General features: G+C 44.8%; 1 protein-coding gene and 1 long non-coding RNA gene across 2 annotated transcripts; both read right to left on the reverse strand.

Moving 5' to 3' along the window:
• Window positions 1–3813: 3813 nt before the first annotated feature.
• Window positions 3814–4276, reverse strand: LOC146195347 (uncharacterized). The gene is made up of 2 exons (XM_084596775.1): window positions 4187–4276; window positions 3814–4104 (listed from the first exon to the last, which is right to left on the reverse strand). Exons 1-2 carry the CDS (start codon window positions 4274–4276, stop codon window positions 3859–3861), a joined length of 336 nt encoding a protein of 111 aa, XP_084452901.1. The 3' UTR covers window positions 3814–3858.
• Window positions 4277–10713: 6437 nt separating this feature from the next.
• Window positions 10714–16225, reverse strand: LOC146195348 (uncharacterized). The gene is made up of 2 exons (XR_014706003.1): window positions 16162–16225; window positions 10714–11215 (listed from the first exon to the last, which is right to left on the reverse strand). It is a non-coding gene; the product is annotated as an uncharacterized LOC146195348 (long non-coding RNA).
• Window positions 16226–18798: the final 2573 nt, after the last annotated feature.

The raw sequence follows: 18798 nt of genomic DNA on the forward strand, positions 1-18798 counted from the left end.
TCATAAGGCAACGATGGTTTGCAGAATGCTTTAAAGATATATTTGTATAAGATGACAACTGTGGTGTCAGTTGCATGAAAAGAAATGGCATTGTATGTTTTTGTAAATGTTAGTGTATGTTTGCTGTCAATTGAGATCGATAAGGTTCATGTCTTGTATTAAGTTTGTGTTAGTTCTAATGCAACATATGGTTCATTTGAGTTCGGCCATATGTTTTTGTATGTCCAATATTTATTTATTGAAACAAACCTAATGTCTTGTGCGTTTCCTTCATGGCAACACGTTTTGCATTCATAACATGGCATATATGTCAAGCTATAGTTTAGTGGACCTGTAGCCTAAAACAGACTGCTTACTTAGCCACCCCAAATTTTTTTTGTACTCAATTTTCTTTTCAAATTAGAATTACATTGCATCATCTGTGTGTGTGGGCACTTGCTATGGAACTGAAGCAAGCTATAGATTGCAGAGTATACTCCTTAGCTGTGCTTTAATTCCTGGGAAAAATAAAAACCTAAAAATTAGACTTTCAAATAAAATTTGCAATTAGAAATTGTGCGACAAATTTCAAAGTCCAAATTGGAGTCAATTGATTTCAATCTTATTCAGTTCTTTATTTATCAGCATATTGGACAGTCTCCAGGGATAAATAATGTTGCATCCAACAACTTCCCTGGGTGCACTCCGGAGCCATTTAGAAGGGAGCAGTAGCCGACGTTGAGTTGGGTAAGAAAAAGAAAAATTACCTGGGGTTTACTTTTAGTTAAACCCGGTAGGTTGCATATAAACAAAGCCGACGTAGCTTCTCTTTCTGTTCTTTCTCTTGTCTTCTGCGGTGCGGCGTGGCTATCGACCGAGTTTACCCGACAGCTTGACTGTCAGGCCGGGTTTATGTGACAGGCTGAAACCTGGCGTAGTATTGCTTACGTAATAAAAAAAAAAATAAACACACTATACAGGAGGTACCAAAAATTATAGATACCTACTGAAAGATTTATTGTGACAATCAATATTTGTGCATTTAAAATCCTGAAAAATGCAAACATTTTATTAAATGCAGCTAGCTAACAAGAGTGAACTCAAACACGGCATCCCTTCACTTTATGCACGGTTACAATACAAAAGCACACTGCACAATTGAACCTTGCATAGTGAGGCCTTGTACATCGAATACATTTATTTGAAAAAAAAAATGGCGCCGTCCACGGGAAGACACGTACTTTTCCGGTGTTGTCGAAGGGATATTCTTGGCCAGCAGACAGTGATAACCACGTCGCTGACCCTCGAAATGTCCTGCAGTCATCAAAAAAAAAAAAAAAAGAAGACAGACCAAAACCGCACTAACTATACTGAAATATTCCTGTCGCGAGGCCTATGTGATCGTCGCGGACATTTCCATTTTTTTCTTCTTATAGATGCATGCATATTTCGAAGCATCTCGTCGCGGTGCTGTCCGAAAATCGTTTCGACAGCATGGGAAATGTAGGCAGCATATTTACTACACGTACAGCGTCGTCGCTTCGACGTGCTGGGCCATAAAGTATCGCGCTAGGCCTCTTTTTTTTTTTTATCTCTCCCTTTAAGAGGAATTCGTCGAGTGACAGTAAGTAAAGTTATATATTTCATACAACATGTGCATAATACTGCTGTACCGCTTATAGCTGCTTCCCTCGTGCATTATTTTAAGTCCCTGAGGACAGGAATCGCAAAACACGTGTAGAGTAGCTGCCGGAGCGAACGCTAGGCCTCTTTTTTTTTTCTCTCCCTTTAAGAGGAATTCGTCGAGTGACAGTAAGTAAAGTTATATATTTCATACAACATGTGCATAATACTGCTGTACCGCTTATAGCTGCTTCCCTCGTGCATTATTTTAAGTCCCTGAGGACAGGAATCGCAAAACACGTGTAGAGTAGCTGCCGGAGCGAACGCTAGGCCTCTTTTTTTTTTCTCTCCCTTTAAGAGGAATTCGTCGAGTGACGGTAAGTAAAGTTATATATTTCATACAACATGTGCATAATACTGCTGTACCACTTATAGCTGCTTCCCTCGTGCATTATTTTAAGATCCCAGGGCAGAAATCGCAAAACACGTGTAAGAGTACATGCCGGAGCGAACGCTAGGCCTTTTTTTTTTTTTTTTATCTCTCCCTTTAAGAGGAATTCGTCGAGTGACAGTAAGTAAAGTTATATATTTCATACAACATGTGCATAATACTGCTGTACCACTTATAGCTGCTTCCCTCGTGCATTATTTTAAGATCCCAGGGCAGAAATCGCAAAACACGTGTAAGAGTACATGCCGGAGCGAACGCTAGGCCTTTTTTTTTTTTTATCTCTCCCTTTAAGAGGAATTCGTCGAGTGACAGTAAGTAAAGTTATATATTTCATACAACATGTGCATAATACTGCTGTACCACTTATAGCTGCTTCCCTCGTGCATTATTTTAAGATCCCAGGGCAGAAATCGCAAAACACGTGTAAGAGTACATGCCGGAGCGAACGCTAGGCCTTTTTTTTTTTTTATCTCTCCCTTTAAGAGGAATTCGTCGAGTGACAGTAAGTAAAGTTATATATTTCATACAACATGTGCATAATACTGCTGTACCACTTATAGCTGCTTCCCTCGTGCATTATTTTAAGATCCCAGGGCAGAAATCGCAAAACACGTGTAAGAGTACATGCCGGAGCGAACGCTAGGCCTTTTTTTTTTTATCTCTTCCTTTAAGAGGAATTCGTCGAGTGACGGTAAGTAAAGTTATATATTTCATACAACATGTGCATAATACTGCTGTACCACTTATAGCTGCTTCCCTCGTGCATTATTTTAAGATCCCAGGGCAGAAATCGCAAAACACGTGTAAGAGTACATGCCGGAGCGAACGCTAGGCCTTTTTTTTTTTTATCTCTCCCTTTAAGAGGAATTCGTCGAGTGACGGTAAGTAAAGTTATATATTTCATACAACATGTGCATAATACTGCTGTATTATGCACATGTCGCGGTGCTGTACACAGCACCGCGACGAGATGCTTCGAAATATGCATGGGATTTATGAGAGAAAAAAAAAACAAACACGGCAGAAAACCGCACTGTGTGCACAATACTCCTGTCGCGAGGCCTATACATGTGATCGTCGCAGCAGCGTTGAAATGAAAGACGCGGGCGGCATGATGCTGCAGAAGATGTCCCACGAGGTAAGCGGCAATTATTTAGGCTGTACAGAATCCATATTTCAGACGATTGTGCCGTTGTTATAGTAAATGGTGCTCACATTAAAAAAAAACGACGTAACAAAGCCGTAATGAGCGCAGCCCTGTTGCAATAAGGCCTAGCGTTCGCTGCGGCAGCTACGCTTACACGTGTTTTGCGATTCCTGTCCTCAGGGACTTAAAATAATGCACGAGGGAAGCAGCTATAAGCAGTACAGCAGTATTATGCGCATGTCATATGAAATGTATAACTTTACTTACTGTCACTCGACGAATTCCTCGTAAAGGGAAAGAAAAAAAAAAAGAGGCCTAGCGCGACGCTTTGTGGCCGAGCACAGGCCTAGTGTTCGCTCCGGCAGCTACTCTTACACGTGTTTTGTGATTCCTGTCCTAGGGTCTTAAATAATGCACGAGGGAAGCAGCTATAAGCGGTACAGCAGTATTATGCGCATGCTATACGAAATATATAATTTCGCTGCGGCAGCTACGCTTTAAGTACAACGATATACTACGTGCAACATATCTAAAGAGAGGGAACTGGATCACGGGACTGCAAGCCTGCGGTCTGCCAGGAAACAATGGGGTGGCCCTGAAATGGGCCGTTTGTATGCGCAGCGTTCCATCGGTGGCTTGCAGTGGCATGGCAGCGTGGTCAGCAAAACGAGCTGCACTCTCCCGTCTCGTGGCCCTTCGCCCTGCATCGCCGACAGTGGTGGACAACGTACACCGCTCCTGGTTCTGCCCTTGACGCTGCAGCGATGTCGGAGCCGTACACTTTGACCAGGGCCGCGACGATGATCTTCGAGAGCTGATCGATGCCGCGACCCCTTGCCACGTGGTAACTGTCGGCCGCGTACAGACAACGCCTCGGCCGCTTCGCAGCATCCAGGAAACGGTGCTGCAAGAGTGTCGAAAAAGTTGCGTTATGAACTCAACAATTTGATAAATGAGTAACAAACGAGAAAACAAAGCATTCTTACCTCAGGGTTCAGAATGCGCACGTCAGGCATGCGACGCAGCGCAGCAGTCAGGCGCCGGTTCAGCTGCCGACGACGGGCGTTTTCATGCATCGCTTCGCTCTCGTTTTTGAAATACCGCGGCAGTATTTTAAAAACCAACACCATCCGTGCGACGTGCTGCTGCAGCTGCCGCACGAGGTCCTGGAAGCACGTGGGGCAAGATGAACGGCACAGCACTTTTAAAGCAAATTGTGAGACGATTTTACGTAATTTATACGTACCTTGATGTTGGCGGCGATTTCCCGCGGGCCATGACCATTAGCGAGGTCATTGCCCCCTACATACAAAATAACAAAATCGGCGTGCAAACGCATCTGCGCGACCTTAAATGACAGTGAGGTGGCATCATAACCGCCAAAACTGAAAGTGCACGTCTCAACATGCGGCGAAAGCCGCAGGCGAGACCTGCACAAGAATTTCATTTGGCTATCGCCGATTATGACACCACGCAGGACCGCCATCATAGGAATTACGCGCCGCAACGAGACCCACGAGCCGAATACGCGCCGCAGCGAGAACCACGAACCGAATGCCGGCATATCGCGCGCGCCGCCGGAGCGGCCGGTACCTAGGGATTCCCTAGATGGGTTAGGGACGAAAAAAACAAGCAAACCCAGTTTTCATTGACGTCACATCCGGTTAAGCATCGAGCGTGACGCGAAAAACGTCACGCCAGGCCGCTGCGTGTCCACCAATCAGCGTTTCCAGCCGATCTACCCGCAAACGCTTCTGAATCACCTGTCTCAGAGACAGACACGGAGGCGGATTGGGGAGAACAGCTAGGGACGAAGTGTGCATGGTCCGTACTGCATGTTTGTCTTCTTTGGTGTTCCTTTGTCGAGTTTATTCTTTGTTTCATGCGTGTCTGTTAACCGCTTAGCGGATTCGTGGTACGCACTCGGTGTTCACAAGTAAACACTCTCATGAGCACCTACTTGCAATTGGCTCCATCAGTTTTAAAGAAAGGGAATATGGAAAGATGGAGGCTAAAGAGACGGGGCGTTTGAAGGAGAGAGACTTCGAGCAGGAGGAAAAACAGAATGCACTGCAAGCAAAGATGCCTCCGGCCTTCTACTAGCGCCTGAGTGAGCGCTGTCAACCAGATGTCTGACAAACAGCGGCTTCAATAATTTGTACGAGTATCGTTAAAGTACAAGATACACCAAAAATGTATTTTCGATACCGATACTCCGATACTTTCCTTTTCAGCACTCGATACCTGATACCGATACACAAAATGTATTTAAAGATGGTATCGAAGATACATGTATCTTCGGTACTGCCCATGATGGTTGACGCGACGAGCCCACTCACCATCCAAACGCCCTTGAAACTTTGTGCTTGGAAATGGCTCCTAGTGTTCCTGTATATGCTCCCTTATATAGGAACAGTGGAACACTAGTGGATACTTGCTTGTGGCTCCATCTGCATGGGCGTTGCTACGAAATGTAGCTCAAGTTCGTAATGTTCATGCCGAAATGTCTTTTCAAACCAGAAAAATATATTGTAGACAAAATTCGGAATGCTTTCCAGCGCCGGTCGTTTTGGTCGGCGGTGTCTGACACGGTACGAAAAATTTCGGGAGGTGGGGGAGGAGGATGATACCCCTCCCTCCCCCCTCCCTATCTACGCCCCTGTTGCGTTCATCAATGCGACATACCACACCGCCGGCTTCTGGAAGTTGCGCCTGCTCGTTGAGAGCGCAACTGCGGTGCTTGCACTTGAGAGCCGGCGCACGGTGCGTGACTTTTCGTTCATTTCCCGTGACCCTGGATCGCGGAATGCCTGGCTGGCGAGGATTTCAAGTCGCCGACGCAACGCCGCCCGCAAGACGACTCCGGATGTCCGCGCGTCAGCAAGGCGAGCAGCAGTATTCCGAACCGCAGATCATCCACGGTGTGTAGAGGTATGTGTGTGTGTGTGTGTGCGCACTGGGCTCTTGTGTAAAGGAGCCGCGGAGGCCAGGAAGCTCATTCCCACGGGACTCGGGCTGTCCGGCAAGGACGCACGTGACGACGGCTGCGGATTTGAACTCCATGGAATGTGCACGCGTGATGTTGTGCGTACAGGACTACGGGTGTGAGGAGGAACTATGCTGGAGCCTATTGGCCCCGCCCAGAGAGTTTACTTCGTCCCTATTGGCTTAGCGATATGGTCTTTGTTTAGCGAGCCTATTTAACGAGCTGTCAGGGGTGATTTTGGGGGAGAAGAGACCAGTTGCAATAAACATGGTGTAAACCTGGTTCGACTCCGAGTAGTTCTCCAAGGTGCTCAGCAGGTACACCTCAACAGACCGCCGGTCAGCGCAACCGAGCACGGCGGGTGAGAGGCGAACCCTTTCGAATACCAGCAGCTGAACAGACCGTCGCCCTCAGGACGAGCACGGCGGGTGACAGCATGGAGAGCGGCTTCGAAACTTAACTGCCCCTGTAGAATATGCCCCTTCTCAATATAACCTTTGTTCAGCGCCAGATCCTGAACTACCTGCATTGCACCAGTCAGTGAATCGACCTGCCCTAAAAGAAACAGAGTGCTTCCGAGTCACCTCTCTGACTTCTTAACCTGTCTTTGAGATTGTTGAGTCACTCAGCATGAACTGTTTTCTTGTTTTTGTCTAGTCATTGTGTGTTCATTCATTCAACCTTTCCCAAAGGATGGTAATGCATTATAACCCACATGCAGCCAGTATTCGGTTGGCAACTGTGAACAGCAATAAAACATGGCGTCCTAAGCGTCACGTTCGTATCAGTGGAGTATTGGTCAAGCAATCAATCCAACCCCATCCTAACCCATAAGCGGTGGCTGGCGCCAGGCTGTCCATGCTTACCTTCATTTATTTATGATATTTTCGTTTCGAATGGACTTAGCATGTTTTGACGCGAGTGAGTGCAATCACGGGGCTCCCTAAAAGCAGCGCGCAGGGCATCGTCAACGAGAGTGGACGCTTGAAGAACCAATGTGCGAAAGTACGCGACGAAGAAAGAGTGAAATTGTAACCCAGTTAATTTTTAAATATAACCTTTGTTCAGTTCAGTCGTTCAGTCGTGTCAGACTCTTCGTGACCCTATGGACCATGTCACGCCACGCTTTCCGGTCTCTCACTATCTTCCTAACATCACATAACTTCATCTGCAGTGCCTCGAGGATGCCATCTAACCATCGCGTTCGCTGCCTACCCCTTCTCCGTCGACCCTCAACCTTTCCCAACATCAAATCTTTCTCCAGCGACTCCCCTCTTCTCATCAGATGACCAAAGTAGCTGAGATTTAACTTTAGAATTTGACCCTCCAATGAGCAGTCAGTGTTTATAGTCGACAATATCGACTGATTTGATCTTCTGGCCGTCCAAGGAACTCTCAAGATTCTCCGCCAGCACCACAATTCAAACGCGTCAATTCTTCGGCGGTCAGCCTTCTTCACAGTCCAACTCTCGCATCCATACATCACAACTGGAAATACCATAGCACGAGTTATACGGATCTTGGTTGGCAGACTAATGTCTCTGCTCTTTACTAGGTGGTCAAGGCTAGCCATGGCTCTTTCCCAGAAGTAGGCGTCTCCTAATTTCATGGCTGCAGTCTCCTTCCGGGGTTATCTTGGAGCCCAAGAAGATAAAATCTGTCCCAGCTTCCACTTCTTGTCCCTTGATGCTCCAGGGCTTGATGGGGCAAGACGCTATGATCTTTGTCTTTTTAATGTCCAGTTTAAGTCCAAACTTCTCACTCTCTTCTTGTATGCGCATCAGAAGTCTCTTGAGTTCCACTTCACTTACTGCCATTAAAGTGATATCATCCGCATATCTAAGGTTGTTGATACGTTTCCCAGCAATCTTCACTCCAGCTGAAGACTCGTCCAGACCAGCTTTCCTCATGATGCACTCAGCATATAGGTTAAATAGGCAGGGCGACAGTATGCAGCCTTGTCTCACTCCTTTCTCAATCGGAAACCAATCAGTAAGACCATGCTATGACTGTGGCCTCTTGCCCTTCATACAGGTTCCTGAGGAGATAGATGAGGCGATTTTGAACTACCATCTCTTGGAGAGTTTGCCACAATCTGCTGTGATCTACGCAGTCAAACGCTTTCGCATAATCAATAAAGCAGAAGTAGATGGGTTTTTGGAACTCTCTTGCTTTTTCCATGATCCAGCGAAGGTTGGCAATCTGGTCTCTAGTTCCTCTGCCCTTGAAACCCAGCTTGGACGTCCGGAAGCTCCCGATCCACATACTGCTACAGCCTACCTAGGAGGATTTTCAACATCACCTTGCTAGCATGCGAAATAAGCGCGATCGTGCGGTAGTTGGAATAATCTTTGGCACTGCCTTTCTTTGGAATAGGGATGTAAACTGACCTCCTCCAATCCTGTGGCCACTGGAGGGTTGTCCAAATTTGCTGACATAATGTATACAGATTGTTAACAGCGTCGTCATGGTTGAGGTTTTGATGTAACTCAGCTGGAATGCCATCAATTCCTCTAGCTTTGTTCTTAGCAAGGCTGGATAAGGCCCATTCAACTTCTCTCTTCAGGATGCCCGGCTCGAGATCAGTAATCACAGCCGTCTTATGTTGGGTTTGCACATTCGGGTCCTTCTTGTACAGTTCTGTGTATTCCTGCCACCTCTTCTTTATCTCTGAGGCTTCCGTGAGGTCCCTGCCTCGTTTGTTCTTTATCGCGCCCAGCTTAGCACAGAAGCTTTCTTTGATATCTTTGATTGTCTTATACAGAGCTCTTGTGTTCCTTAATTGGCTGTTGTCCTCAACTGCTTGGCACTGTATGTTCAGGATGGCATTCTTATCTCTCCTTGCGATTTTCTGAAAATCCGCATTGAGAGCCTTGTATCTTTCTTTTTTCCCCATAACTTTTGCCATCCTCCTTTCCCCAACTATTTGCAAAGCCTATTCAGATAACCAGTTTGCTTTCTTGCATTTCTTTTGCTTTGGAACTACCTTAGTAACAACTTATTGCATTATATCACGCACATCAGTCCACATCTCTTCAGGCTCTCTGTTTTCTAGATCTAATTCTTGAAATCGATTCCTCACTTTAACAGCATATTTGATCCAGATCATACCTGAAAGGCCTTTTAGTTTTCTGCGTTTTCCTCAATCGAAGCTTAAATTTGGCAACAAGAAGCTGATGATCGGTGCCACAAATCGGTCCCAGTCCTTGCTTTTACTGCTTGTATAGCGCTTCTCCATCTCTGCCGGCAAAGAATATAATCAATCTGATTCCTGTACAGACCATCCGGTGAAGTCTATGTGTACAGGCGCCTCTTGTGCTGTTGAAAATGAGTATTCGCTATGGTCAGGTTATTTTCTTGACAAAACTCTACTAGCCTCTGCCCAGCTTCATTTGCCTCATCGAGACCGAACTTGCCTGTAATTCCGGATATTTCTTCACTCCCCACCTTAGCATTCCAGTCTCCATTAAGAAAAAAGGACGTCTGATGAGGGAGTGCGGTCTAAAAGACATTGCAGGTCAGCATAAAATTTCTCAACGTCAGCTTCTTCAGCAGTAGTGGTTGGTGCGTAGACTTGGATAACTGTAACTTGAAAGGTTGACCTTGGATCCGAAGTGAAATCATTCGGTCGTTTTTGGGGTTGTACCCTAGCACTGCTTCGCCCATTCTTCTGTTGACTATGAGAGCGACCCCATTCCTTCTCCTGGATTCGTGCCCACTGTAAAAGACATAATGGTCGCTGGAATTAAATTCTCCCATTCTGGTCCACTTGAGCTTGCTGATACCCAAGGTATCAATGTTCAATCTGTCCATTTCTCGCTTGACGATATCCAGTTTACCTTGCGTCATAGATCTTACATTCCATGTTGCTATGAGATATATGTCCTTGCAACATCGGACCTTCCGGTCGCTTCCCGACACATCCACAACTGAGCAGCGTCCTTTTGGCTTTAGCCCAGCCGTTTCATTCGCCCTGGAGCTACTAGGAATCGCCCTTTAACATGTGGGACGCCTTCCCCCCCCCCCCCTAGTAACCCAGGCAGCACACCAACATCGCACCAATCCCGGCCCAACGTCGACAAAAATTGGTACCAACATTGGCGTAACACTGGCTTTTTGAGAAATTACTACATTTTTATATATTGGTCCGGCTTATATGCCAACATTGCACCTGTCTTGGCACTGCCAACATAGGCTATCAGCTGGCCGTGCCCCTAGTGTCACGTATTGGCATGCCACTAGTATTCATTGGCCCAACTGACATTGGCAATAAACCGGCCGTGCCGCTAGTATCATATATTGGTATTTATTGGCGTGCAACAAGTATTCATCGGCACACGTGGCCTGCCACTGTTAAGCCACCTTTAGCCATGCAGTTATTTCACCCTTGCCCTTACTGCTGCCATTTGCTCAACTGTCACTCTGATAATTGTGGTTTTCTAATGCAGTCATTTCCCAATACCACCTTGCATGTCATCTCCCTAAGGAGCCATAAAAACCATGCAATTAAATGAGGCAAGCAAAATATTTTCCGAAAACATTTTATTGAGAGCTCATATACATGTAAATGCCACAAGGACATCAGAGGGCCAAAATGCAGTGCAGGAGGCATTGGATACAGGGTTAATATGGGAGAGGCTAGTAGGTGTAATTGGAAACAGGGCACTAAGCAGCACATGACCAGGTAGTGCAGGTAGAGGTGATTGGGTGCAGTGTGCATTGGTCATGATGGAAGGGGCTGGACATGTTGAGCAGGGTTGATGCACTATAGCCTTGTAGTGCGAGAGGTGTTGCAGGAATAGGAGGCTGAGCATGGGTGCATTTCAGGGCAGTGTCCACCATGGATGGAAAATGGCAGTGGACTGTGTTGAGCATGATAGTTGGCAGTGAAGGGTCAATGGATCAAGCGATGAGGTTGAGGGGGCGGGGGAAGCACATGGCCCAGGTAGTAAGCTGGGCACCCCGCAGGAAACAACTGTTCAGGAACAGTTTGTTGAGGAGATTGGTCCGTGGGTCTTACAAATCACATCTGCACAGAAGACAAGCATATATCACAATAAGATCTAACCTCACCTTCTCAACACTTATCCAAACACATATTTGAAGTCTGGGTGCTCTATACGATCGAGTACAAAATACAGAACCCCGCTTAGTAAAACCTCTGATATAGTAAAGTGAAACTGAAGTCCCAGTTCATCTTCCATAAGCAACTGTACATTTTCCCCCTTTATAGTAAAGATGTTTTTGGTAAAAATCGGTTAAAGTGCTTCTGACCCTGGCGACGACTCCCGCGCACTACCTAGAGTCGCGAAGCCAAGACTTTTTGTATTTGAAAACAGAACAATAACCCCGAGTGTTCGTTTAGGTGGCTTTACTACTAGCCGTAGCAGCAGTCAGAAGAAGCCTACTTTACAGAAGCCTTGGAGCCGTGAGGGAAAGCGCGCAGCGCGAAGAAGAAAAAAGTAAAGCTGTCTACAAACATAGCAAGGAGGCAGCGTGTTCCATTCAGGAAGTAAAGGAGTAAACGTGCAGCAAGAAATAGGGAAGGGAAAGAAATGGGTCAACATTCACTGCAATGTGCAGTACAAATCATGAGGCAGTGGTGGCAGAAAGTGGAGGTGCAGCGAGTAAGGTCTTACAGCACTTGAGTGCCATGCGAATTTATTACTTATTGCCTTTTAAAAGACAGAAAGAGCAAAAAGGGACACCATGTTCATGCAAGGCTTTAGTTTTTACATGAAATCGAACTTGGTTGCATTCGTAATCACGTCTTCGTGCTTCAAAGGTACTTCCACAAGATGTAGAGAAATTTTATAATGAAAAAATTACACAAAGAGATGATAAAAGCGAGATGGAAGGTATTTAGGTTTTTTTCATTAAGCAACAAGACGTGTTCAGTAAGTGCCTATTTAACTACTAGACAGCACTTTCAGGACCATGTCATCACAGACCACTGATACAGTAAAGACCATGATATAGTAAATATTTTCGCTGGCCTCAGTGGCTATAAAGGGGTTTTACTGTATATATTGAAGGCCTATTGCCACACATTCTTCTTTTAGAGCACTTTGCGACAGGTTTCTGGGCCTGCAAAGGCATGCAGCATCTTATGACGTAGGGATGATAAACCTATATGCAAAATAATATCCATTCCAGATACAAAAGAAAGATATTTGGAAGTAAAAACCTGCTTCCGGCAAACCGATAACTTCAGGTAGATGCTTAGTGTTCATATAGAATTACAGTTCCTGAAAATCTGACGGTTCAGGCTCCAGAACTTTCAATTTTTAAAAAATACTTAAACATTCCTGCAATAGACAATATGGATTATTGAGCATGCAAGACTGGATGATATTAAAGAACACATTAAAGAATATTTTTCTGCAGTACACCAGTTACAGGCACGCATACATTACTGCGGCCAGAATAAAGAAATAATTGCCCTGACAGAGTCAATCAAGCTATCTTCAATCGGCTAACTGAAGGAGATGTGTAGATCGCAGATATTCTCAAGGCTGTGTACGCATATAATATTCTCAAGATAACCGTACCATTTCAAGTTCCAGCTTTTTAGTTTTCACAGCTTTATTGCTTGCTGCATTCTACTATAAACATTTGCCTTAATTGTAATGTACCAAGGAATAGTTTTCATACAGTGCTCATTATAAATTAAAGATACCAGAACAACATGCACACAAACAAGAAAAAAAGAACGGGACAGAGCGCCATTCACAACTGATTTATTGTGCAGAATAAAGTACATATATATCTCACTGCCGGCATATGCGCAAAGAACCCATTCAGCATCATGTAGTTTAAGATAAGATATGTTCAAGAAGCCCATGCCTCATACCACAGCCTCTTTCTCTGAGAAAGCATTTCTTGAACATAGCTTATGTTAAACTACATGATGCTGAATGTGATGTAGCTGAATGTGTTCCTTGGGCATGTGCCTGCAGTGAGATATATATGTACTCTGTTCTGCACAATAAATCAGTTGTGAGTGGAACTCTGTCCCGTTTTTTTCTTGTGTGCGTGCATTGTTTTGGCGCCTTCAGTTTATAATAACTAAACACGAACAAGCCCAACAAGAAGTTCTAGTAATCATACAGTGCATGCTTGTTCAGCTAAAATTATTACAGGCAGCCTGCAATGAGCAATTGAGCAAGTACTAGAAATTTACTTTGCATAGGCAGGAAAATGTTATGCTAGATCTAAGTACAATGATATTGTACTTCCTTATCAGCTGGCAGCCTACCAGGTATGCATTTTCCTTCATCACAGCTAATCATATGGCCATACCATCGGCAACCTTCCACGTGCAAGATTATATTCAGTTAGGCATACATGGGTGATTTTATGTCCAGGTAACAGGTGTGGTGCTCGGGCATCTGATTTCTTAAAACCCATTCATAGTAGTTGTTGGTATAGAGAATAGTAATCTGCCTGAATATCTGAGGCCAAATATTATTTTCATTGCTTAAGCACACCATAAAATACAATGCTTCATGTGACTATGAGATCATAAAAAAACGATACATCTAGCATGACAGTGATTTTTCACTTTCACCCTATCACAATAAGTTCCTTGAAAACCCAGTTTAATCCTGAGCTGAAAAGTTGTTTCGCACACATTTTACATTTCAGTATCTATAAAATGTTGCTATTTTGTGAATATATTTCAAAATCAAAATTTCTTAACAGACTCACAAATTGTTTTTTTTTCAAAAATGGACAATATTTTGTACTCAAATTAAAAATAAGATTGTGTCTGGAGAAATAGTACTGTTTGCAGAACAAAACAGCACATACGCAAGAAAGCACCAATATCACTCAAATTTAATGTGCAATACACGAAATGAGAGTTCACCTAAAATTACAAGTACAATAGCCCTGTTTACATGGACTCGACAGCACCGGGTTGAATCAGCGTGTAGTAAGCAAGGTCATCATTCTCGACCCGGCTGATGTCTACATGAACTCGCTTTCTAGTGAGTAAGTATCGTAGCAGAGCGTTGCATCGAGATTCGAAGTTATTGTGCAAGTTCTTACTCGTATTTGATCCCATTGCCTTTTACTATCGAGAGCTTCGATTATTTTTTATCGTTGATGAGCGCTAAAAAGCATTCATTTCGAGTGACGCTCGTCGCCGCTCCAGAGGATTTTTCATAGCCCAGAGTTCCCCATAACTAGACTCCCTGACTGGACAGTGTCTACATGCCTTTAGATAAGCGGGTCAAGCGAATTAACCTACCCCCTGCAGGCGAGTTAACGCAACCCGCTCCGCCGCCTATTTTACTCGACCCGACTGTGTATACATGAACCCCAGAACTGATTTTTCACTCGACAGACGTATTCAACCCAATTCTGTCGAGTTCATGTATACAGGGATAGAACGCACGTGTAAGAAATAACAATGCTGCTAAGAATCCAATCTGCTTTCTTCAGGCTCATCCAGTTTTCTAAAAAAATATCTTGTCTGACAAAGGAGGATATTTGGAGTTAAGCAGCTAAGCAACACAAGATCCATATGCTTGCTCTAACGCATGACTCCTCAGTGCACTTACAGTTGCAATTTGCTTGGTCATGTGGCAGTTCACTAAACCGTCTGACTAGACATGACAATCAAAAAAATAATCGGCGGATCATTTCTACTTTTATTTAGACATGTAAAAGCTTTTTGGTTGTTGACTTAGCATTTAGAGACTGCGGGAGTTTGGCAGTTTTATACGTCTTACTTCGTTTGGCAGTTGCAAGGGGATGTAGAAGAAGAAATATGAGTAGGGAATATAAGGGGTGACAACATCCCGAAATGAAACTAATGGACCAATGATGCACACTGCGTATCTTAAGTGACGTCACTGGTAACATCAAACACAGAAAATCGTCCTTGAGTATGACAAATTTGAAGCCCAGGAGGTGAGTTGGTTGTGGGCAAGTAGTTGGTAAAGGGCAGTCCCCCGAGAGGCGGGCGGCAAGATCACTGCCATCCATTATGGGGAAAGCCCTGGCAAGCATGCAGGCAAAGGTGCACATATATAAGAGCAATAAATGCACAAGGAATGCACGCCTGAATGAGCAGCTGCACTAATAATTTCCTTTTGTCTTGCAGCCCACCCCTCCTGCACTGTAAGCTAGTCTGCTCTGTTTTCCGAACACCGAAGCATATGCAAAAACAAACAGAATGTCCTCTAAAATTTACAAAATTTGCACGAGTATTGCATGATGATCTCCTTTCTGCAAATGTCTTGCTCTAGGGTTACAGAATAAATTCATTGCAGCTGCGAATAAAGCGAGTTGGGAGCTAATGGCAAATCTCAATGGCTTGGGGAGAGAATTAATTATAATTGTCACTTTGAGCAAAGTAAATAGCCTGGTTTAGATCAAAGTAATATTACATCTACATTACTGAAGCCAGTGTAGGCAACCAGAAATGTACAAGCAGTCAGTAACTGCATGTCTGTATGAACAAATACATACAGTGCAGGCAGCAGTAATGAAGGGAGAGTGGAAGGCAAATAACCTGAGGAATACGTAATGGCTTTCTTCTCTGAAACCTCAATACAGGCTTCCTGCGAATTCTTGTAATGCAAGCATAATCAAGTATGCTAAATATTCCATCACTTAAAGCACCTGCTCTCCCGTGTTACGCAAATGACAACTACTTCGTCAGTTCAACAAGCTATGTCCGTTATTGTGCTATTACACCACAGGTTCACTCAATCATGCCTCAACTTGAAATAGCCACATACTGTTGAAATAAAGCAACGAAATATAGCACCAGCTATTAAAGCACTGCCAGGGACATGAAGGATATTATTTTCTGCATACTGTGGGCAAGACTTCTGAACAAGTAAGTCTTGAGCTAAAAAGCTAGAAAAAGTCATATAGCATGCAATCATATAGCGAAAAGCCAGCAGAGCCTTTTTTAAAGCCTTTATATAAAGCAAAACAAAGGCAATGTGTCATACGTACCGAGGCAATGCTTCCTTACACACAGCATGTTTCATGGCAAGGCTCCCACAGTTGTTGACAGGTTGTGCAGCACTAAAATGATGATGATGTTGTCTGCCTCACATTCACGCAGCACTCCTTTGATGGCAGATGATTGCTTGTGCCAAAGCAGTGCGATGATACAAGTGGAGCAGCTGGACTGCGGGCGTTATAGAGCTAAGAGCCCTAAATGCAAGGAAAGAAAGTCTCCATTAAATCGATGCCTCTAAATCATGATAAAAGCATACCACGATTGCAACTCTATGTTACACATGGTATAACATAGCTGTGCCAGGGCGGTGGGGCGATCAGTTAGCATAACGACCGGAAAATGCATACTGATGTTTCATGCAGTCTTGATGCTGGAGCAAAGTGTCATGGTGCGGAGAACAAAATCAAAAGCATGCACGGGCGCCAAACGTGTGCTACACAACCGACGCGACTAGAGGTGTGCACGGGCATTAATTTTGAGCCCGACCCGGGCCACATGCTACAAACCCGAACCCGGCCTGGAACTGAAATTGTCTGAGCCCACCCAGCGCTCACATTGAAGGCTCCCGCCCTGCTGGACATGCTATAACAGATCAGTTGCAAAACCTACAAGTCGGCTTCCCTATGAGGCAGGAATTCATGCACAGTGGCGACAGAACCTGATTCAGGGATAATAGTTAGGTGCAGTACATGCATCTACCACAGTCCACGCTGCTTGGGATGCAGTTCCCCACGCACAGGCCATTGTCAGAGAAAGGTTTTCAGGCATTCTTAACACTGGAATAAAGGGGGGAGCACTGTCACCCCCCCCCCCCCCGCCACCCCAAAAAAATGGTCCCAGCGCAGCGGCGTGCTACTATACTGCGATGCAGACATGATTGAAAGCAGTGGCGTTTTTCTGCAACTTTCGAAAATTAGCAATATCTAGCCACACTAGCCTTTTTTTTTTGCAATACTACACTACCAAGCTTTTACTAAACCGTCTCGATGCGCTCATATATGCACGGATCAGACGAAATGAGCGTCTGCAGGATTTTCGCTCATACCGGACAAGGGAAACAAACTTTGCATGCAAAAAAACAAAAAAAAAAAAACAAAACAACGAAGGTGAGTACCCCAAAGCCTTTTGCGATTGGCTGCCTCGCGAGCTGGTTCCAGCATCATGAGCGATTTCTAAAAACCCAGAACCTGGGCGACAGCACTGCGGTCCTCAGCTCACTGCGCATAGTGCTGCCGCGCGACTCATGCGTTAGCGTTTTATCGCACCAGACACGAAAATATATGCTTTTGCCCGGACTCCACCGACTCCGCCCGAGGTCACCCGAGGGAACCCGAGCGGCCGAGCCAAGTGACGGCTATACGCCGTTCCAGCCACTGTAACGCCGTGAATATCCGAAGTTGGCTTTTAGGGCTACGATGCGACGCAGTTGTTTACTTTAGGAAATCAGTACTCTGCAAAACAGCAACGGTTTAACTTGAAATAAGCTGCAAAATGATCGGAATCAAGTCGCGCATACTTGAGAACCACTTTTGAAAAGTTAACAACGTAAGAAATATGCTAAAAGAAGACAAATCTCCCTAGCACATGGCTTACGCAGCCTGCAGCAACAATGAAATGTAAGACAACGCTTGTAATTTAAAAAATGCTCAATCTAAGAGGCTAATATTTTGCTCCAATATACACAAACGCTTTATAAATCCTGAATGAAAAAATTTGAGAACTTACATGGAATATTTCTTGAAGAAAGAAGCATTTTCCGTGCGCGGTGCCACCGAACGTCGAGCCGAGCGAACGAGCGGCCGTTGGATGGACTAAAGAACGGAGCGCCCTCTTTGAAACAAAATACAACTGCCGCCGTCATGCCGGCTAAGCGATTGTCGCGTCATCCTTCGAGCTTTTTAGTAATCGCTTTTTCAGCAGATCGATGGTCTTGGTTTTGTACCCTCCGTTTAGCAAGCGTTTCCTAGATGACAGGACTTGAATCAGCCTTGAACGATGCGCTGCTGTTGCTGCTCATCTATGTAGGGCTCTGTGTCAGCAGCGAAGCGCGTCGTCGTCCTGGAGAGGCGCCTAGCTGTTTTGTTTACAACACCCAAACCTGTTCAAGTTGTATTTTGTGAATGCTGTGTTCTACTACGAATAGTTTGCTCACTTTTAGCATACCAACGAAAATGCTTTCATACAATAGTGCTCAATCGAGTGGAATACTTCAATCACCCTGAAATGAGGATTTGAAGCAAGTTTGTTGAAAATTATTGAGCTAAGCATCTCGGTACCACGACTTGCCACCTCTTTATAAGGTAGTTGCATACGATGCTTACATTTTTTCTCATATATCCGCACCGTCAGCATCATTCTATCTGCTAGATTAGTCGTTTGTTCGCCCGATTCATTAGGCGCTTGTTTCTTTCTCAGTTTAGTTTCTTGCGTATATTTTATTGGCCAAGAAAATGCGGTAAAAGCACATTTCTCTATGCAACCTGCTGTGAGAGCCCGGAAATGTTTGTAAGAAGTCTCGAGTCTGTTAGCGTTTGTCTTTTTATTACTGCGCAATTCCTTCCCCTGGGCGGCGGCCGTCCGCCCCTTGGACCCTGAGTGGTGCGTCGACCCGTCCACCGCTTTGGCGC

Source organism: Amblyomma maculatum, chromosome 3 (genome assembly GCF_055883805.1).
Source record: "Amblyomma maculatum isolate TAMU_Amacu chromosome 3, ASM5588380v1, whole genome shotgun sequence".
Classification (NCBI taxonomy): domain Eukaryota; kingdom Metazoa; phylum Arthropoda; class Arachnida; order Ixodida; family Ixodidae; genus Amblyomma; species Amblyomma maculatum.